The 22,473-nt window shown below is 49.6% G+C and overlaps 1 protein-coding gene across 1 annotated transcript in view; it reads left to right on the top strand.

Moving 5' to 3' along the window:
- The window catches only part of LOC119970485 (solute carrier organic anion transporter family member 4C1-like), a 265,140-nt gene that overhangs the window by 89,940 nt on the left and 152,727 nt on the right, over positions 1-22,473 (top strand). Inside the window, exons 5-6 of the mRNA XM_038805185.1 lie at positions 1,868-1,989; positions 22,233-22,348. Of these exons, the coding sequence (XP_038661113.1) occupies positions 1,868-1,989; positions 22,233-22,348 (238 nt within the window). The remainder of the gene's footprint in view (positions 1-1,867; positions 1,990-22,232; positions 22,349-22,473) is intronic.

Below are 22,473 nucleotides of genomic sequence, written 5' to 3' on the forward strand. Positions count from 1 at the left end.
GTCTACAAAAGAACAATAGCTTATATTTCAGTCAATAGATTTATATTCTTCTGATGACACTAATCTTTATTTTCCTAAAAAATGACCTTGGTGTCCAGAGTATTTCCTCATAAGCTAATCATCTCAAATCTGGAATCAACCTAGTGAATTTCCTCTGCGCACCATCTAGTGCCAGTACAATCCAGAATTATATTGACATTGACAATACAGCTAAAATGAAATATTTACCACTGTCATTAAGTAAAACATGAAGGCCAAATTTGGCTGGGTTGTCAGATGTGGGCTGGGTGGTAGGGAGATGTAAAGTTGGGTGCCGTGGTGGTGGCCTGTGCCTGTCCTCGACATGTTGCCGCTGGAATTTTACCTGGAGCAGAGACAAAGTTGTTTTGTCTACCCAGTTGAGGGTGAATTAATGGCTATTTAAGGACCTTCTCCTGTTGTCTGAGATTTTATCTGGTATCAGGTCCAAGTGTCTAGGCTGCCAAGTAAAACCTGACAGTCTTCTCACCAGCTGTGGGTTGCCTACTTTTGGACCCCCAAGTCGTTCCCCCCTCCTTGAATTTCCACCCAACTCCTCCATTAACGAACATGGGACCCTCACCAGGGCCTGGGAGAATCCCCAAACATACCCTTTAAGTCAGAGCCCACAATGTCCTTTCTGTGATCACTGCTCTCAATGAGATGCCTGGACTGGAGGTGTGCCAGCTGCTAGAGGGGGAATTGCTCCCAGCTGTTTAGCACACAGCTAAATCGCTGGCTTTGAAAGCAGGCCAGCAGCACGGTTCGATTCCCGCAACAGACTCCCCGAACAGGCGCCGGAATGTGGCGACTAGGGGCTTTTCACAGTAACTTCATCTGAAGCCTACTCGTGACAATAAGCGATTTTCATTTCATTTCAGATTGGGGTGGAAGTCTCACCCTGAGCCAATGAATGGCCTGATGGCTGTTAAATTGCTGCAGGGAAATCCTGTCAACAGAGGTGGGGTTTATTGCTGATTTTTCAACCAGGTGGCAGGGGCAGCAGCTCCATGTGAAATTCCAGTATAAAGTCCCTCAACAGGACAAGGAAAAGGTTGGGGCCGGTTCTCCGAGCCCGGCGCCGGCCGAAGAATCGCTGCAAACCGTGCCATGAAGCCCCGCCGCCAGCGCGCGATTCTCAGAGGTGTGAAGAATCGCCGCGGTTGGCGTCGGCGCGGTTGGCATGGCGCCGGCTGCAGGAATCGGCGGGGTCACCGATTCTCCAGCCTGAATGGGCCGTATCGGGCGCGGATACCGTTCACCCCTGGTCGCTGCCGGCGGGAACTCTGTGCAAACGGTCGGGGTGTGGCATGTGGGGCGGGGGTGCTTTGACCCCGGGGGGAAGCCTCCGATGGGGTCTGGCCCGCAATTGGGGCCCACCCAAACAGTGGGCCAGCCTCCCGCCGCCACCCCCCCCCGGTCCTACTTTCCTGCGTGGCCGGCCCCTCAACATCAACGCCGTATTGAGTCGGGGACGACGCGTGTACGAAGTCCCCCGCGCATGCGCAAGTTGGCGCGGCCCAACTGCGCATGCGTGGGTTGGTGCAGCGCTCATTTGGCGCCGGGAAGGGTGGCTGGAGCGGCGTGAACTGCTCAAGCGCCATGCTGGCCCCCTGTGGGGGACAGAATCGGTCGTACCCGGGCCCGGTTCTCGCCATCGTGAAAAGCGACGGCGTTCACGACGCCGCGAACACTTGGTCTCCATTTGGGACAATCGCCCCCGTTGTGTGCAAACTTGTTTAGAATGGGCTAATTGAACATTATGAAGTTTGGTTTTGCATGTTTATAGGATGCATGCTTATGTTAGAAATAAATTCTGATGATATGGGATTATGTTTAATTTTTTTAGAGTTCCTCTGCTGCCAAATGACCCTCGATGGCTTGGTGCATGGTGGATTGGGTTTCTTTTGTGCTGGATACTCGCGTGGAGTTTGGCTATACCTCTGTCTTGCTTCCCAAAGCATCTACCAGGTAAATCTCATGACTAATCGTATTCAGATACGAGAAAGATTTGTTGATTTCAAAATAAATTTTGAAACCAATTGTAAAGTACTACCCACATATTGCCTTATTATGCAGTGCTCTTTCGATAGGTCATTAAAGAAAATTTATGGAAAAAATGATCAAAATTATTTGAAACATGAGTCATTTTGAGTTTAAAACTATATTTCCTTATATCAGTGTTTGTGTATACTTAATTTTATAAAATTAAATGTAATTTGTCCACTATGAATGAACTGGTCTGATAGATGGAAAAGTGGTAAGTGTGGAGAATGTGGAGAATGTGGTTTATGTTGAGGCTTACAATTGTTCGAACATGTGACTTGTAAGATGTCACTTTGTCTATCAACCTGCTCCTTGGCCTTATGGCTAGTATTAAGTGTGGGATCAGCTATACTGCTTGGTTTTATCAGCTTGGATCTAATATGTCCCTTTTGTGGGGACCATGATTGGATCCAATTTGAATTGGTTTTTGGAGCAAGCAAGGAGATGGATTAGGGGCTTGGCCCATCCTTTTGCATATTGGCTTTGTAACTCTGAGAAAGAAATAAAAATGTTTATAAAGGTTTGGCTATCAATCTGTTACATTTTAGTGCTTCTCAAGAACATAGGACACACATGATTGCCGGGTGCCGGGGCAAGGATGCAGAACATTCTCAAAGGGGAGGGTGAGCAGCCAGAAGTCGTTGTGCACGTTGGCACAAATGATATAAATAGAAAGAGGGGTGAGTCCTGAGGAGTGATCATAGAGAGCTAGGAAAAAGGTTAAGAAGCAGGACCTTGAGGATGGTAATCTCTGGATTACTTCCAGTGCCACATGCTACTGAGGTTAAGAACGGGAGGCTATGACAGATGACTGCGTGGCTAAAAGATTGGTGCAGGGGGCAGGGATTCAGAGATCATTCGGATTTTTTCTGGGCAGAGGTGACCTGTTTAAGAGGAATGGGTTGCATCTGAACTGGAGGGGGACCAATATACGGGGGGGCGGGGGGGGGGGGGGGGGGGGGGGGGGGGGGGGGGGGGGCAGATTTGCGAGTGCTTCAAGGGAGGATTTAAACTAGATTGGCAGGGGGAGCGGTGGGATCCTCAGCAGCAGGGAAGCAAATGAGGGGTTGGAAGGAGATGCAGTACTCAGCAACGGCAAGTTGAATAGACACGATAGGCAGAGGCACGGCAGGGAGCGGGGAAAACCTGTTCGATTAAATTGCATCTATTTCAATGCAAAATGGCTGACAGGTAAGGCTGGTGAAGTCAGGGCATGGATAGGTTCTAGCCATAACTGAAACATGGATAAATCAGGGACAGGACTGGCAGTTAACGTTCCAGTGTATAGGTGCTTTAGGCGGGACAGAGTTGGAGGAAAGAGAGATGGGGGAGTTGCATTTTGATTAAGGGGAGCATCACGGCAGTAGTCAGAGATGAAATAACCGAGGGACCATCCAGCGATGCTTTTAGGTGGAACTAAAAAATAAGAAGGGAATGGTGACCTTATTAGGGTTATAGGCCCTCAAATAGTCAACAGGAATTAGAAGAATAAGTATGCAGGGAGATTGGGGAGACTTGCAGGAGTAATAGGGTTGTCATAGTTGGGCATTTTAATTTTCCTAAAATATACTGGAACTGCAATAGTGTTAAGGGCTTAGATGGGGTGGAATTTGTTAAGTGTGTTCAGGAAAGTTTCCTTAGGCAGTATGTGGAGGGTCCGACTCAGGGAAAGGGCAAAACTTGACCTACTCTTGGGAAATAGGGCAGGGCAAGTGACTGAGGTGAGGGTGGTGGAACCACTTTGGGAACAGTGACCATAGTTCTATTAATTTTAAAATAGTTATGGAAAGGGACAAAACTGGTCCAAAGGGACAAAACTGGTGCAAGTTCTCAATTGGGGCAAGGCGAATTTTGATGGAATTGGATAGGAGCTTGCAAGGGTTGATTGGAGTAGCTTGTTGAGGGCAAAGGAACCTCCGGAAAGTGGGAGGCCTTTAAAAGTGAAATAACTAGAGTTCAGGATCTATATGTTCCTGTTAGGTTGAAGGGCGAGGCTGGCAGGTGTAGGGAACCCTGGATGACAAAACATATTGAGGTTTAGGCCAGGAAAAAGAGGAGACATGGCTCAGGTACAAGCAGCTGGAATCAAGGGATTCCCTGGAGGTGTACAGGGAATACAGGAGTATAATACTCAAGAAGGAAATTAGGAGGGCAAAAAGGGGGCATGAGGTAGCTTTGGCTGAGAGGATTAAGGTGAATCCAAAGGGATTCTTTAAGTATATTAAAGGGAAAAGAATAACTAGAGAATAATAATAATTATAGGCCAGTTAGCTTAACTTCGGTCGTAGTGAAGATGCTGGAATCTATCATCAAGGAAGAAATAGTGAGGCATCTGGATGGAAATTGTCCCATTGGACAGATGCAGCATGGTTCATAAAGGGCAGGTCGTGCCAAACTAATTTTGTGACAGTTTTTGAGGACATTACCAGTGCGATAGACAACGGGGAGCCGATGGATGTGGTAAATCTGGATTTCCAGAAAGCTTTTGACAAGGTGCCACACAAAAGGTCGTTGCATAAGATAATGATGCATGGTGTTAACGGTAATGTCGTAGCATGGATTGAGGATTGGTTAATTAATAGAAAGCAAAGAGTGGAGATTAATGGGTGTTCCTCTGGTTGGCGATTAGTGGCTAGTGGTGCCCGTCAGGGATCAGTGTTGGGCCCACAATTGTTTGCAATTTACATAGATGATCTGGAGTTGGGGACCAAGGGCAATGTGTCCAAGTTTGCAGACGACACCAAGATGAGTGGTAAAGCAAAACGTGCAGAGGATACCGGAAGACTGCAGAGGGATTTGGATCGTTTAAGTGAATGGGCTAGGGTCTGGCAGATGGAGTACAATGTTGACAAATGTGAGGTTATCCATTTTGGTAGGAATAACAGCAAAAGGAATTATTATTTAAATGATAAAATATTAAAACATGCTGAGTTGCAAAAAGTTGGTTTGCAGGTGCAACAGGTGATTAAAAAGCCGAATGGCGTTTTGTCCTTCATTGCTAAAGGGATGGAGGGATGGTGTTAGTGAGGCCACACCTGGAGTGTTGTGTTCAGTTTTGGTCTCCTTACCTAAGAAAGGGCGTACTGGCGCTGGACGGTGCAGAGGAGATTCACTAGGTTAATCCCAGAGTTGAGGGGGTTGGATTATGAGGAGAGGTTGAGTAGACTGGGACTTTGGAATTTAGAAGAATGAGAGAGGATCTTATAGAAACATATAAAATTATGAAGGGAAAAGATAGGATAGATGCGGGGAGGTTGTTTCCACTGGCGGGTGAAAGCAGAACTAGGGGGCATAGCCTCAAAATAAGGGGAAGTAGATTTAGGACTGAGTTTAGGAGGAACTTCTTCACCCAAAGGGTTGTGAATCTATGGAATTCCCTGCCCAGCGAAACAGTTGAGGCTCCTTCATTAAAGGTTTTCAAGATAAAGATAGATAGTTTTTTGAAGAATAAAGGAATCAAAGGTTATGGTGTTCGGGTGGGAAAGTGGAGCTGAGTCCACAAAAGATCAGCCATGATCTCATTGAATGGCTGAGCAGGCTCGAAGGGCCAGATGGCCAACTCCTGCTCCTAGTTCTTATGTTCTTATGAGAGAGAATAGGACCCCTCAAGGACCAAAGTGGACACATATAATAATAACAATAATCTTTATTATTGTCACAAGTAGGCTTACATTAACACTACAATGAAGTTACTGTGAAAATCCCTTAGTCATCACACTCTGGCGCCTGTTCGGGCACACTGAGGGAGAATTCAGAATGTCCAATTCACCTAACAGCACGTCTTTCGGGACTTGTGGGAGGAAACCGGAGCACCCGGAGGAAACCCACGCAGACACGGGGAGAACGTGCAGACTCCGCACCAACAGTGACCCAAGCCAGGCATTGAACCTGTGCCCTGGTGCTGTGAAGCAACAGTGCTAACCACTGTGCTACCGTGCCACCCACGTATGTGTGGAACCTCAGGAGATGGATGAGGTTCTCAATAAATATTTCTGCTCTGTGTTTACCGTGGAGAAAGACACGAGGACTTGGGAACCTGGGAAGGTTAGTGGCGATATACTGGGGACAGTTCACATTACATTAGAGGAGATGATGGACGTTTTAAAATGTATGAAGGTGGATAAATCTCCTGGCTCTGACCAGGTATATCCAAGAACACTGTGTGAGGCAAGAGAAGAAATTGCGGGAGCCCTGGCTGGGATATTTACATCATCGTTAGCTACGGGTGAGGTACAGGAGACTAAAGAGTAGTAAATGTTGTGCCCTTATTTAACGGCTGCAAAGATAAACCTGGGAATTATAGACTGGTATGCCTAACATCTATGGTAGGTAAGTTACTAGAGAGTATTCTGAGGGATAAGATGTACAGGCATTTGGAAAGGCAAGGTTTGATTTGGAATAGTCAGCACGGCTTTGTGCTTGGGAGGTCATGCCTTTCAAATTTGGTCGAGTTCTTTGATGAAGTGACCAGGAAGGTTGATGAGGGCAGGGCGGTAGATATTGTCTACATGGACTTCAGCAAGGCCTTTGATAAAGTTCCACATGGTAGGCTTCTCTGGAAGGTTAGATCACGTGGAGTCCAGGGAGAACTGGCAAATTGGATATGCAGTTGGCTTGATAGTAGGAAGCGGAGGGCAATGGTGGAAGGATGCTTGTCGGACTGGAAGCCTGGAAGCCTGTAACTAGTGATGTGCCTCAGGGGTAGGTGCTGGGCCCATTGCAGTTTGTTATCTATATCAACGATTTGGATGAGAAGGACAAGACATGATCAGTAAGTTTGCAGATGACACTAAAATAGGTGGTATTGTAGACAGTGATAAAGGTTATCAAACATTGCAGCAGATTCTTTATCAGCTGGGGAAGTGGGCCGAGAAATGACAAATGGAGTTAAAATACAGATAAGTGTGAGGTGTTGCATTTTGAAAAGTCAAACCAAGGTAGGACTTTCACAGTGAATGTAGGACCTTAGGGAGTATCGTGGAACAGAGGGACCTTGGAGTTCAGGTGCACGGTTCTATAAAGGTGGAGTCACAGGTAGGTCGGGCAGTAAAGAAGGCTTTTGGCATGCTGGCCTTCATCAGTCAGGGCATTGAGTATAGAAGTTACGAAGTTATGTTGCAGTTGTACAGGACGTTGGTTTGGCCGTACCTAGGGTATTGTGTTCAGTTTTGGCTGCCTTGCTATTGGAAAGATGTGATTAAATTGGAGAGAGTTCAGAAGAGATTTACAAGGATGCTACCAGGACTCAAGGGACTGAGTTAAAGGGAGAAATTGGACAAAGAACAATACAGCACAGGAACTGGCCCTTTGGCCATTCGAGCCTGTACCAGTCATGATACCATGGAAAGGCTAGGAATTTTTTCTTTGGAGCGTAGGAGACTGAGGGGAGATCTTATAGAGGTGTATAAGATCATGAGAGGCATGCATAGGATGATTGCACTCAGTCTTTTTCCCATGGTTGGGGAATCGAGAGCCAGAGTTCATAGGTTTAAGTTAAGAGGGGAAAGAATTAATGGAAACCTGAGGAGCAACTTTTTTACACAAAGGGTGGTACGTATGTGGAATGGGCTGCCAAAGGAAGTGGTTGAGCAGGGACATTGACAATATTTAATTTTTTTTTTTTTTTTTTTTTTGTTTGTAAATTTAGATTACCCAATTATTTTTTCCAATTAAGGGGCAATTTAGTGTGGCCAATCCACCTACTCTGCACATTTTTGGGTTGTGGGGGCGAAACCCACGCAGACACAGGGAGAATGTGCAAACTCCACACAGACAGTGACCCAGGGCCGGGATTCGAACCTGGGACCTCAGCGCCGTGAGGCGGTTGTGCTAACCACTAGGCCACCGTGCTGCCCGACATTGACAATATTTAAAAGGCATTTGGACAGATGCTTGGACAGGAAAGATTTAGAGAAAAAGTCACCTATCACAGGTTTGCCATACATGTGTTGAAAGCATTAGAAGAGATTGGATTTGACAGCTATTGTGGTTGATTTGATGCACATTGCTAAAGTTTTGACTGTGCAGATCCGCTGAAAGGCTGTGTTGATCTCACGTAATTGAACATGCATTCAGCTGCTCAAGAGACTGCCCTCCCCCGTTAATGTTACTTATCACCTGTAGTTTTCAAGAGATATTGAGATTATCATTGTGATTATCTGGGTCTGCAACTTGACCAACAAATGGAGTAACAGGGGAAGCTCTGTGAACAGGGAGGAGGAGGAGGACTTTCTACAGAAGGACTTAGAAATCATGGATTTTCACAACGCACTTCTTATACTTTCACCTGAGCCAGGAGGAATGCCTGAGGTGTCTCAGTTTCACCAGGGAGGTGGTTATGGAACTGTGTCACTGATGCGCTATCTAGAACATAGAACATAGAACATAGAACAGTACAGCACAGAACAGGCCCTTCGGCCCTCAATGTTGTGCCGAGCCATGATCACCCTACTCAAACCCACGTATCCACCCTATACCCGTAACCCAACAACCCCTCCTAACCTTACTTTTATTAGGACACTACGGGCAATTTAGCATGTCCAATCCACCTAACCCGCACATCTTTGGACTGTGGGAGGAAACCGGAGCACCCGGAGGAAACCCACGCACACAGGGGGAGGACGTGCAGACTCCACACAGACAGTGACCCAGCCGGGAATCGAACCTGGGACCCTGGAGCTGTGAAGCATTTATGCTAACCACCATGCTACCCTGCTGCCCCCTGACGAGACAAGAGTAGTGTGTAATCGAGGCTTTATTAAGCATAAGAACATAAGAACATAAGAACTACGAGCAGGAGTAGGCCATCTGGCCCCTCGAGCCTGCTCCGCCATTCAATTAGATCATGGCTGATCTTTTGTGGACTCAGCTCCACTTTCCGGCCCGAACACCATAACCCTTAATCCCTTTATTCTTCAAAAAACTATCTATCTTTACCTTAAAAACATGTAATGAAGGAGCCTCAACTGCTTCACTGGGCAAGGAATTCCATAGATTCACAACCCTTTGGGTGAAGAAGTTCCTCCTAAACTCAGTCCTAAATCTACTTCCCTTTATTTTGAGGCTATGCCCCCTAGTTCTGCTGTCACCCGCCAGTGGAAACAACCTGCCCGCATCTATCCTATCTATTCCCTTCATAATTTTAAATGTTTCTATAAGATCCCCCCTCATCCTTCTAAATTCCAACGAGTACAGTCCTAGTCTACTCAACCTCTCCTCATAATCCAACCCCTTCAGTTCTGGGATTAACCTAGTGAATCTCCTCTGCACACCCTCCAGCGCCAGTACGTCCTTTCTCAAGTAAGGAGACCAAAACTGAACACAATACTCCAGGTGTGGTCGCACTAACACCTTATACAATTGCAACATAACCTCCCTAGTCTTAAACTCCATCCCTCTAGCAATGAAGGACAAAATTCCATTTGCCTTCTTAATCACCTGTTGCACTTGTAAACCAACCTTCTGTGACTCATGCACTAGCACACCCAAGTCTCTCTGAACAGCGGCATGCTTTAATATTTTATCGTTTAAATAATAATCCCGTTTGCTGTTATTCCTACCAAAATGGATAACCTCACATTTGTCAACATTGTATTCCATCTGCCAGACCCGAGCCCATTCACTTAACCTATCCAAATCCCTCTGCAGACTTCCAGTATCCTCTGCACTTTTCGCTTTACCACTCATCTTAGTGTCATCTGCAAACTTGGACACATTGCCCTTGGTCCCCAACTCCAAATCATCAATGTAAATTGTGAACAATTGTGGGCCCAACACGGATCCCTGAGGGACACCCTGGTGTAGGGACACCCAGAGAGGTGTAGCCTCCTTTAGCTGCTGCCGAAATGGCTGCTGTTCGGAGAGCACACACATTTATACTCCGCCTACTGGGCAGAGACAGCAGGCAGGGATCTACCCCCGTACCTGTAGTACAGGAGCCTTACCTTATTGCACCTCATGTGATATATATACAACAGTGGTGACTACCATATTCACTCCCTGTTAAAATCGAGTCCAGCGGGGATGGTCGAAGACTGTTCACAAATTAAGACGATCGAGTGCCTTGATCCTCCATTGTGAGCGCCGCAGTCCTGGTGGCGATGCAGGCGTCGATTCGGTCGCCGGTGACTCCGGGAGCGTGTCAACCTCATCTTCATATCCCCAGGTGGGATCAAGGGGAGGACGGATTGTCCTGGAGCAGGGCTGTGGTGAGGTGTGCTGGGGGGAGGAAGGGTGGCGCCGGGGCGGGGCGGGGGTGGGGACCCAGCTGGTGCCAGGTCCCTGAGGGAGACAGTGTCTTGGCGGCTGTCGGGGTATGGCACGTAGGCATACTGCGGGTTTGCGTGGAGTTGCTGTGCCCTCTCAACCAACGGGTCCGCCTTGTGGAGCCGCACGTGCTTGCGGAAGAGACTGGGTCCTGGAGCTACCAGCCACGTTGGGAGCGAAAGCCCGGAGGTGGACTTCCTGGGGAAGCCAAGGAGACTTTCATGGGGGGGGGGGTTTGTTAGCCGCAGTGCAAAGTAGCGACCGAATGGAGTGAAGGGTGTCGGGGAGGACCTCCTGCCAGTGGGAGACTGGGAGATTCTTGGACTGTAGGGCCAGCTGGACGGCCTTCCAGACCGTCCCATTCTCCCACTCCACTTGCCTGTTTTCCCAGGGGTTGTAGCTGGTCGTCCTGCTCGAGGCGGTGCCCTTGCTGAGCAGGAACTGGCGCAACTCATCGCTCATAAATGAGGATCCCCGGTCGCTGTGGATGTAGGCGGGGAAATCGAACCGAGCGAAGATGGTGTTGAGGCCTTTGATGACGGTGGCATACGCCATATCGGGACATGGGACGACGAAGGGGAATCTAGAGTATTCGTCGACTACGTTAAGGATATACGTGTTTCGGTCGGTGGAGAGGAGGGGTCCTTTGAAATCCATGCTGAGGCGTCCAAAGGGGCAGGAGGCCTTCAATAGGTGCGCTCAGTCTGGCCGGTAGAAGTACGGTTTGCACTCCGCGCAGACCTGGCAGTCTCTGGTGATAGCCCTGACCTCCTCAATGGAGTAGGGCAGATTGCGGGCCTTTACAAAGTGAAAGAACCGGGTGACCCCTGGGTGACAGGGACTGTCGTGTAGGGTCTGGACTCTGTATGCTTGTGCGCTGGCACATGTAACTTGGGATAGGGCATCAGGGAGCTCGTTGAGCTTACCGGGGCGATACAAAATCTTGTAATTGTAGGTGGAGAGCTCGATCTTCCACCTCAAGATTTTATCATTTTTGATCTTGCCCCGCTGTGTGTTATTGAACATGAAGGCAACCGACCGTTGGTCAGTGAGGAGAGTGAATCTCCTGCGGGCCAGGTAATGCCTCCAATGTCGCACAACTTCTACGATGGCTTGGGCCTCCTTCTCGACGAAGGAGTGCCAAATTTCGGAGGCATGGAGGGTGCTTGAAAATAATGCCACGGGCCTGCCTGCCTGGTTGAGGGTGGCAGCCAGAGCGATGCATCGATCTCGACTTGAAAGGGGAGCGTCTCGTCGACTGCGTGCATCGCGGCCTTGGCGCTGTCGGCCTTGATACGGTGGAAGGCCTGGTGAGTCTCGGCCGTCAGTGGGAAAACGGTGGAGTGAATGAGTGGGCAGGCCTTGTCCACATAGTTTGGGACCCACTGGGCGTAGTATGAGAAGAACCCCAGGCATCATTTGAGGGCCTTGGGGAAGTGGGGAAGGGGAGTTCCATGCGATCGGGGCCGGGCCCTAGAACTCCATTTTGAACCACATAGCCGAGTATGGCTAAGTGGTTGGTGCTGAACACACTCTTCTCCTTGTTATACGTTAGGTTGAGGAGTTTGGCGGTGCGGAGGAATTTGGAAAGGTTAGCGTCGTGGTCCTGCTGGTCGTGGCCACAGATGGTGACGTTATCCAGATACGGGAAGGTGGCCAGCAGTCCGTACCGGTCAACCATTCGGTCCATCTCCCATTGGAAGAACCCGTTAGTGACGCCGAAGGGAACCCTAAGGAAGTGGTAAAGGCGGCCGTCCTCTTCAAACGCGGTGTACGGGTGGTCCGCCTTGCAAATGGGGAGCTGGTGGTAGACAGATTTCAGGTCCACTGTCGAGAAGACCCGGTACTGTGCAATCTGATTGACCATATCAGATATGCGTGGGAGGGGATACGCATCGAGCTGCGTGTACCGATTGATGGTCTGACTGTAGTCCGCGACCATCCTGTTTTTTTTCCCCAGTTTTCACAACTACCACTTGGGCTCTCCAGGGGCCTCGATAATGCCTTCCCGTAGCAGCCGCTGGACCTCAGACCTGATGAAAGTCCTGCCCTGGGCACTGTAGCGTCTGCTTCTGGTGGCGACGGGTTTGCAATCCGGGGTGATGTTTGCGAACAGAGAAGGCGGGTCGACCTTAAGGGTTGTGAGACCGCAGACAGTAAGGGGTGGTAGGGGCCCGCCGAATTTCAGGGTTAGACTTTGGAGGTTGCACTGGAGTTCAGGCCGAGTAGCAAGGCAGCACAGAGGTTGGGCAGGATGTAGAGCCGGAAGTCGCTGAACTCACCGCCCTGGATGGTGAGAGTGGTGGTGCAGTATCCCCGGATCGCCACGGAGTGGAATCCAGAGGCCAGGGAGATTCTCTGGTTAATGGGGTGTACCGCGAGGGAGCAGTGCCGTAACGTATTGGGGTGGATGAAGCTATCAGTGCTCCCGGAGTCCAGAAGGCATGATGTCTTGTGCCCATCGATCTTTACTGTCGTCGACGCGGTCGTGAGGTTATGCGGTCGGGACTGGTCGACCGTGATGTAGGCGAGACGCGGCTGGTGTTGGAAGGCCCCTGGCTGTTCGGTGGTGGTTCAGGCGATGAGCGGCCCAATGAGGTGCCCGATGAGCAGGGGTCCTGAGGCGGGGAAGATGTCGGCGCCCACGGGGCGCATGTGGCGGGTGGCATTAAAGATGGCGGCGCCCTCCGGCCGCACGAAGCCTGATGGGGAGAAGGTGGTGGCGCCCACAGGCCGCACGTGTCCTGAGGCAAGCAAGATGGTGGTGCCCACGGGCCGCACGTGGTCTGAGGTGAAAATGGCGGCACCCACGTGTCGCACGTGGGGGGTGCAGGGACAATGGGCCTGGTTACAGCGGCGATCAAGCGGGCCTGGCACACAGCAGCGAAATGTCCTTTCTTCCCGCAGACCTTGCAGAGCGCGCTCCGCGCCGGGCAGTGCTGCCGGGGGTGTTTTGTCTATCTGCAGAAGTAGCACTTGGGTCCTCCGGGGTTGGTTGGCTGCCGCACGCCGCAGGCTTGGGGTTGGCTGGGGGCGGTCGCTGGTGGGGTCCACGATGTCCAGTAGGGGGGAGCCGTGCGATTGGGGGCGTATGCTTGTACATTACGGGAGGCGACCATTAGTGAGATCGCAAGTTACTTGGTCGCCGCGAGGTCGAGGGTAGCCTGTTCTAAGAGGCGCTGGCAGATGTACGCCGACCCTATGCCCGTAACAAAAGCGTCCCTAATTAGGAGTTTGGAATGTTCAACGGCCGAAATGGCCTGGCAATCGCAGTCCCTCACCAGGGCGTGCAGGGCACGCCAGAGATATTCCACAGACTCACCGGGGAGTTGATGCCGCGTGGACAGGAGGTGCCTGGCGTAGATTTTGTTGGTCTGCTGAGTGTACTTCTCCTTCAGTAGCGCCATGTCCTCAGCATAGGGAGGCGTGTCCCGGATGAGGGGAAAGATATTGGAGCTCAGCCGCGTATACAGGATCTGGAGCTTCTGTGCCTCTGAGGGTGGTTCTGTCGCAGATCCGATGTAGGCTTCAAAGCAAACTAGCAAATGTGCGAAGGCCGACTAGGCGTTGTCTGCTTGAGGGTGCAGCCACATGCGATCCATGGGGGCCGCCATCTTGGCAAACCTCCACCACGCGGCCGGCCACGTGCGACACATGGAGGCCGCCATCTTGGATGTCATCTTCCTCGCCGCCCGCCACGTGCGATCCACAGGCCCGACCTGCATCTCCGCGCTCGGACAACACATCGGAAGAATACGACTATAAACTCAGAGGGCAGTCATCACGGGGCCACTCCAGCACAGCTGATCGAGCCGCCAACTACCCGCAACTCAGCGCAGTCACTCTGGACCAATCACGCCCGAAGCATCTGCGAAATTCGATGGCAGAGGTCCAAATCAACGGGAACAAAACGCCATGCCTCTTCGACTCCGGGAGCACTGAGAGCTTCATACATCCAGACCTGGTAAGACGCTGTTCGCTCCCCGTTTTCCCCGTGCAGCAAACTATCCCGCTCGCTTCAGGCTCCCATTTGGTCCAGATCCAGGGACGCAACACCGTGACACTCACAATCCGAGGCGCTAGCTACTCAAAATTCAAACTCTACGTTTTGCCCGAACTCTGCGCACCACTCTTATTAGGCCTAGACTTCCAATGTAACGTCAAGAGCCTCACCCTCAGCTTTGGCGGGCCCCTGCCCCCACTCACTATCTTCAGCCTCGCTACGCTGCGAATCCCCCCCCTCCTCTCTTCGCCAATCTCACAAAGGACTGTAAACCCATAGCCACTTGTAGCAGGCGGTATAGCCTGAAGGATAGGGTATTTATCAGAGCAGAGGTCCGAAGGCTTCTCAGTGAGGGGATTATGGAGGCCAGCAATATTCCGCATGGTTGTCGACTATAGTCAGACCATAAATAGATTTACGCTCCTCGACGCGTATCCCCTCTCCAGGATTGCAGACATGGTAAACCAGATCGCCCAGTACCGGCTCTTTTCTACGGTGGATCTGAAGTCTGCATACCACCAGCTCCCAATCTGCCCGGAGGACCGACATGGCATCCGAGGCCGATGGCCGCCTCTTCCATTTCCTCCGGGTCACATTCGGCATCACTAATGGGGTCTCGGTGTTCCAACGAGCAATGGACCGAATGGTGGACCAGTACGGGCTGCGGGCTACGTTTCCGTACTTGGACAATGTCACCATCTGCGGCTATGACCAGCAGGACCACGACGCCAACCTCCACCGTTTTCTCCAGACGGCACAGAAACTGAATCTCACGTATAACAAGGAGAAATGCGTTTTCCGCACAACCAGACTAGCCATCCTCGGCTATGTCGTGGAAAACGGAGTCCTGGGCCCAGACCCGGACCGAATGCTCCCCCTCCCCCATTGCCCCAAGGCCCTCAAATGGTGCTTGGGTTTCTTTTCCTACTACACCCAGTGGGTTCCTCAATATGCGGACAAAGCCCACCCACTCTTTAGGGCCACACGATTTCCCGTCAGCCGAAGCACGCCAGGCCTTCGACGGCATCAAGGAGGATATCGCCAAAGAGGTCATGCGGGCGGTGGATGAATCCACTCCATTTCAGGTAGAGAGCGACGCCTCAGAGGTAGCTCTTGCAGCCACTTTAAATCAGGCAGGGAGACCAGTCGCATTTTTCTCCCGTACCCTCTCCGCTTCAGAACTCCGACACTCCTCAGTCGAGAAAGAAGCACAAGCCGTTGTGGAGGCTATCCGTTACTGGAGGCACTACCTCGCAGGTAGGAGGTTCACCCTCATCACCGACCAAAGATCGGTTGCCTTCATGTTCGACAACTCGCGAAGGAGCAAAATTAAAAACGATAAAATCCTGAGGTGGAGGATCGAACTCTCCACCTACAATTACGACATTAAGTATCGACCCGGGAAGCGCAACGAGCCTCCGGATGCCCTATCCCGCGGGACATGCGCCAGCGCGTAGATTGACCAATTGAAAGTCATCCACAATGACCTCTGCCACCCGGCACGCCCAGTACATCAGGGCACGAAACCTGCCTTTCTCCAACGAGGAGGTAAAAGCGGTCACCAGGGACTGCCCGATCTGTACGGAGTGCAAACCGCACGTCTATAGACCAGACAGGGCCCACCTGGTCAAGGCTTCTAGGCCCTTTGAACGCCTCGCGATTGATTTCAAAGGGCCACTCCCCTCAACTAACAAGAACGTTTACTTTTTAAACGTCGTAGATGAGTTCTCCCATTTCCCATTCACTATCCCGTGCCCCGACATGACCTCCCACACAGTCATTAGGGCCCTGCATAGCATCTTCACCCTGTTTGGTTTCCCCAGCTACGTACACAGTGACCGGGGTTCGTCCTTCATGAGCGACGAGCTGCGTCAGTACCTGCTCGACAAGGGCATTGCCTCGAGCAGGACTACCAGCTACAACCCCAGGGGGAACGGGCAGGTGGAGAGGGAGAACGTGACGGTCTGGAAGACCGTCCTACTGACCCTCCAGTCTAGAAAGCTCCAAGTCTCCCAGTGGCACGAAGTCCTCCCAGACGCGCTCCACGCTATTAGGTCCCTTTTGTGCACAGCGACCAATCAGACCCCTCACGAGAGGCTCTTCATTTTTTTCCAGGGGCACTACCACGGGGGTCTCACTTCCGGCATGGCTGAGGACACCGGGCCCCGTACTTCTGAGGAAACATGTCAGGGCACACAAAACCGACCCCCTTGTTGAAAAGGTGCGCCTGCTCCACTCCAACCCCCAGTACGCATTCGTCGAGTTCCCTGACGGCCGTCAGGACACAGTATCCTTCCGGGATCTGGCACCCGCCGGATCCAGCCTCTATCCTCTACCCTCTCCCCTCTACCCCCACAGAAGGACCTCTCACCTACACTCCATGCTGCCGCCCCCTCGCGCTCCCGAGCCCACGAGCTCGCTCCACCAGTTCCGCGTACCCGCGCCGGCCAGCCCCCAGCGCCCCCAGTCGAACCAGGAGACTATGAAGCTCGGATACAACCCTCCCTGGAGTCCGCCATCATACCCCAGCACACAACACCCATCCAGCCACCGCAAGAGGCTGCAAACCCGGCGCTCCGCAGATCACAACGGTCAATTCGACCACCGGACAAACTGACGTTGTAGACCACCAGCCCCGCCGGACTTGATTTTTTTGCAGGGGGTGAATGTGGTGAATGTAATATGATAATTCACATTATGTCTTTGTAAGCGCAGTAGCGTTATCCGACCACTAGGGGGAGTAGCTCTGGGAATGCTCAGGAGCTTGTACAGGGCTCCACCCTTGGCTCCGCCCACGACTCCTCCCCCTAGTGCTGCTGTATAAATACCCTTGTCCAGAGTCAGCCTGCAGTTCACTGAGAGTTCTTCAACGGGTAACAGGCTGGCTCTGTAGTAAGTCGATTAAAGCCTAGATTCATATCGGAAACACGTGTCTGGTGAATTGATGGTTCCATCAGAGACTGACTGGCAGGTCTGCTCGTGCTCAAGCATCTCAGTGTGAATCTTCATCAGCCTTCTATATATCGTCAAATCAAAATCTTCATCTGAGTCCCTTGTCGTAGACGTTGTCTGCAAACTTGCCTTCCAGTGAGCTAGTACACAAGCTATATTTGCTGCTGACCTCACTGCAACTGACGCATGCCTCTTCGCGTGCAGATCCTGACTTGATGCCACTCTCTAAAAATTTGGGAAATGTGATTATCTGAATTGATGACTGTGAGTGGGGGCAGATCATGGAACTTCTTCGTTGGTGCTGTTGTGTTCTCTCCCTCCTGGGACTGCTGTGATTGGGTAGACATCAGTCTCAGTTATCTGAAAGCATAAAATCAGAACAACTAGATTTTGGGCGGATAGTAAAGCAGGAGGTCCATAGTTACGGCATCAGAAGCTTACTCAGCAAAACAGATAGCAAGATGAGATTGATAAGGATCATGAGGCGCTAATGTATCATCCTGAATGCTCTCAGCATCGTTGAATGGTGCAGACCTTGTCGCAGCTGGCTTAATTTTATAAAAAATTTATTTTATTACAAACATGTATCAAAACAGGTTACAACAAATAAATACTCCACGAAATATACTTGCCAGCATTCAACTGTACAGCCTGTACAAATTTTATCCCCCCCCCCCAGCTCTTCAAACATGGTCACAAACATGCCCCACCTTTTCTCAAACCCCTTTGCAGAGCCCCTTAACTCATACTTTATCTTCTCCAACTGCAGGAAGTCATTCAGGTCACCCAACCAAGTCGCTACCCCCGGTGGCGATGCCGACCGTCATTTCAGCTAGGAATGTGAACACTCTCGCCCCAAATCTTCCCAATTTTTCGCACCCCAAAACATGAGCATGTGATTCGCTGGCCCCCGCCCACACCTCTCACACTCATCTGCTACCCCCGAAAGAACCCACTCATTCTCGCCCGAGTCATATGCACCCTGTGCACCATCTTAAACTCAGACTCATCCTTGCATGGGAGGAGGTCCCGTTTACCCTACGCAGTGCCTCACTCCATACTCCCAAATTGATCTCCCCTCCCAACTCCCCTTCCCACTTCTCCTTGATCTTCACCACCCGCTCGCCTCCCTGCTCCCCCAGTCACTTATATATATCCCCAATTCTTCCCTCCCCTTCCACATCCGGAAGCAGCAGTCGCTCCAACAGGGTGTATCCGGCAATCGAGGGAACCCCTTCCAGACCTTTTGTGCAAAGTCCCTAACCTGTAGATACCTGAACTCACTACCCCTCGGCAGCTCTACCCTCACCCTGAGCTCCTCCAGACTGGCGAACCCTTCCTCCAAATACAAATCCCTCACCTTGACCAACCCCACTTCCCTCCACCTCCTGTATACACTATCCATCCCCCCCCCCCCCCCCCCCCCCCCCGGCTCAAACCTATGATTCGCGCACAGTGACATTAACTTGTCCTGAAAGACAGTCGACAGAATTTCAATGATTGTGTTGCATTGTTCGTGTTTGGTTTGGATTGGATTGGATTGGATTTGTTTATTGTCACATGTACCGAGGTACAGGGAAAAGTATTTTTCTGCAAGCAGCTCAACAGATCATTCAGTACATGGGAAGAAAAGGGAATTAAACAGAATTCAAGAAAATACATGAGAATACATAATAGGGTTGACGTGCCTAATGCAGCTGAATAGCTAGATGGATGTCAAGGCAACAAGAGTTGGCTGTGAAACTGGCAGCATCACAGAGTGGGATGGAATGTTAGGCAGGAGTCCATCGTGATGGGACTGCTGATATGTGAGTAACGGGGGTATGGTGCATTGAGCAGCATCAGAGTTTGATGGTGCAGTGGTTAATCGTTGTCCTTTGGCGATAACCTAAACAACCCATGTGAGGTCCTTAAATGTCTTCTGGCACTACATATAAGATCTTGGAACCAGAGTCACCTCTTTGGACACTTACTCCAATTGCAGGCAGCAGAGGAGGGGGAGAGAATGGGGGGACCCAGGTGGTGGGGGCTAGTCACGTGATTAGGGGTTAGTTAGGTTATCGCAGTGGGAGGGGTAGTCGTAGGTTTGAGGGTTAATCGGGGATCAGGAAGGCAGTTAGGGGTAGGGTGGTACACGGGGTTTGGGAGGGTAGTTGGGGTGGTGGGCGTGTAGTTGGGGACCCAATGGGAGGTCAGGTGGTATAGTTACCTCTGAGTTAGACCTGGTTTTAATCTTTCTAACTTTTCTTGGATAACTATTCTGCTAAATTGCCATACAGTTCTTGCTTGGGGACTTCTGAGGGGTCCCCAAGCCATTTTCCAGAAACCTCCAGGGAGAATGGGGGATCTGGGTCTTCAACGAGTCATGAAAATTGATGTACTACCTACCTCTCATGTGGGAGGCTACAAGTTTTCTAATCAAAATTCTAAGCCATTTATAGCATCTCAACACAATTTATTGTTCCCCTTCTGTGGCAACATTTTGCCTGGTTTGTAGCATATTATTCAGATTATGACTTTGGAAGATCAAAGTAAAGTAAATAGCTACGTTCAGCATTGCTAAAGGCATGTTTCCAGTTTGTGTGGTGTATAAATGTTTTCATGTATTAGTTTTTTGTGACTTGCAGTTAAACCAATGGTTTTATGCAGGATGTCACTAAGTTCCTTCAGTGTTATGTCTTAATCACTTGCACGGTAATACGAGTGAATTGTAGTGACTTCAGCTTTGCATTCCCCATTTTCCTTCTGATGACTTGCCTGGCTTTTAACTATGTTCTGTAATCATAGGAACATTGCCAAATTTTGAGCAAGATTTTGGGGAGGGAAGCTCTCTGATCTAGTGGCAGGAAGCATGATTCTTGACCAATCTCTCTCTACATAAACCTTTTGCAATAGGTGAAAACAACTATGGGCAGCATGATGGTACAGTGGTTAGTACTGCTGCCTCATAGCTCCAGGGACCCGGGTTCAATTCCGGCCTCGGGTGACTGTGTGGAGTTTGCACTTGCCCCTATATTTGCATGGGTTTCCTCCTGGTGCTCCGGTTTCCTCCCACTGTCCAAAAATGTGCGGGTTAGGTGGATTGGCCACGCTAAATTTTCCCTTTGTATCCAAAGGTTAGGTGGGGTTACTGGGTTTTGGGGATAGAATGGAGCTTTGGGCTTAAGTCGGGTGCTCTTTCAAGGGCCAGTGTAGATTCGATGGGCTGAATGGCCTCCTTCTGCACTGTAAGTTCTATGATTCTGTTGGAAGTAGCATGGAAGTTCAAATGACACATGTTCTTCCCATTCTCCTGATCACAAATTAAAGTATTGTATTCTAAGTTTCATCCAAATTTAACTTCTTCTAAAGCAAGATCTAAACACATCTGCATGTATCTGAACACTTATGCCTATGGTATAGAAAATGCAGTGGATCATTGCTTCAGCTCACATTTCAAAGTAACGTCCTTTGCTACTTTAACATTTAATCTCTTGGGGGAATGTCTTTATAGGATAGTGAAATCCAGTTTACAGCAGTGATAGCAGAATGTGTGATCCACATGGCCTCTGCTGGAATAAAAATAATAGTGCAGCACTTTTCACCCTGTTCTCACAGGGTCATTATCAGCTAGTCATGAAAATTGGTGTCCTACCAACCTTTTAGGTGGGAGGCTACAAGTTTTATCATCTAATTTGTCTTTTAACATCGCAACACAATTTACTGTTCCCCTTATCTGTTGGTTGTGGAATAATTTTGCCTTGTTTGTAGCATGTTACTTATGCTGTTTAACAAGTATGTTGCCCTGAATTGTGGCTTTCCCAAGTTGGCATCTAATTTTCAGGAACACCTCATGCTACACTTGGCATGCTCTTCCATACTCTTCAGTTAACCACAGTTGGTCATCTGACTTGATGGTGGAAAAGTGATAGTTAGGCCAGGCCAGTCCAGGTCATTAAGGTAACAAGATATGGGGTTGGATTCTTCCACCCCTCCCGCCTGCTGCAAGAACGCCACGGGTGAGCCGCGGACAATGGAGAGGTCCATTGACCTTGGGCGGGATTCTCCGGTTGCCGGGTGGAAGGGGCCGGAGAATCCCGCACATGGTATATAATTATTTTTCTGTTGATGGGCCATGGCACTTAATGGAGACCCAGCTTTACGCTGCTGTATAAATTCTTAATCTGCTCCACCTGTGGTACGTAATGGTAATATCACATGACTTGATAGAAAGTACCTTTAGTGTGAAGATGGAATGGTCTCCACAAGGACTATGCAATGGTCACTTTTACTAATGCATACATGGACACACAGGTCTACAACTGTAAACTGAAGGCAATGTCAAGCAATTTAGCCGATTGTGTTGGTTTTCTCTCCAACTGCCACAAGCAAAGTATGATCACTGCAAAGATAACACAATCTAACATTCAGAACACTGTATGGTATTGAAGTAAATGCATTGTATTTAAATAAATCATTAATTTTCCATTCCAACTACATGGCTTTTACTCTATTTATTGATTTTATTGGTGGCTTTTTGAAAATAATGTAAGGACCATAAGATATAGGGTCAGAATTAGGTCATTCGGCTCATCTAGTCTGCTCCGCCAAGCACTACACAGTTTAATAATAATCTTTATTGTCTCAAGTAGGCTTACATTAACACTGCAATGAGGTTAGTGTGAAAATCCCCTAGTTGCCACACTCCGGCACCTCTTTGGGTATACAGAGGGAAAATTCAGAATGTCCAATTTACCTAACAAGCACATCTTTCGGGACTTGTGGGAGGAATCCAGAGCATCTGGAGGAAACCCACACAGACACGGGGTGAACGTGCAGACTCCGCACAGACAATGACCCAATTTGGGAATCGAACCCAGCTCCTGCCGTTGTGAAGCAACAATGCTAACCACTGTGCTACTGCGCACAACTCTTAGTTTCACATTATACAAATGCTTTTTCTTTGCAGGTACAAAAGAAATCCACCGTCAAAAGATTTCTCAAGCCCATACTTATAAAAGTTCACGTGTTTTCTCCCAGAATCGTCTTGGAGAGAGTTTTAAGGATTTCTTTTCAGTACTGCTGGTAAGATTTCTTATATGTTATTATTTTAAAGACATGTCACTTAATACAATGTTTTGTTAGACAGCTTGTCATGTTTATGCACACAGCAAAAGCTTGTCCAGGAACAGTTTTGATATCACGGGCGG

Source organism: Scyliorhinus canicula, chromosome 8, assembly GCF_902713615.1.
Source record: "Scyliorhinus canicula chromosome 8, sScyCan1.1, whole genome shotgun sequence".
Classification (NCBI taxonomy): Eukaryota; Metazoa; Chordata; class Chondrichthyes; order Carcharhiniformes; family Scyliorhinidae; genus Scyliorhinus; species Scyliorhinus canicula.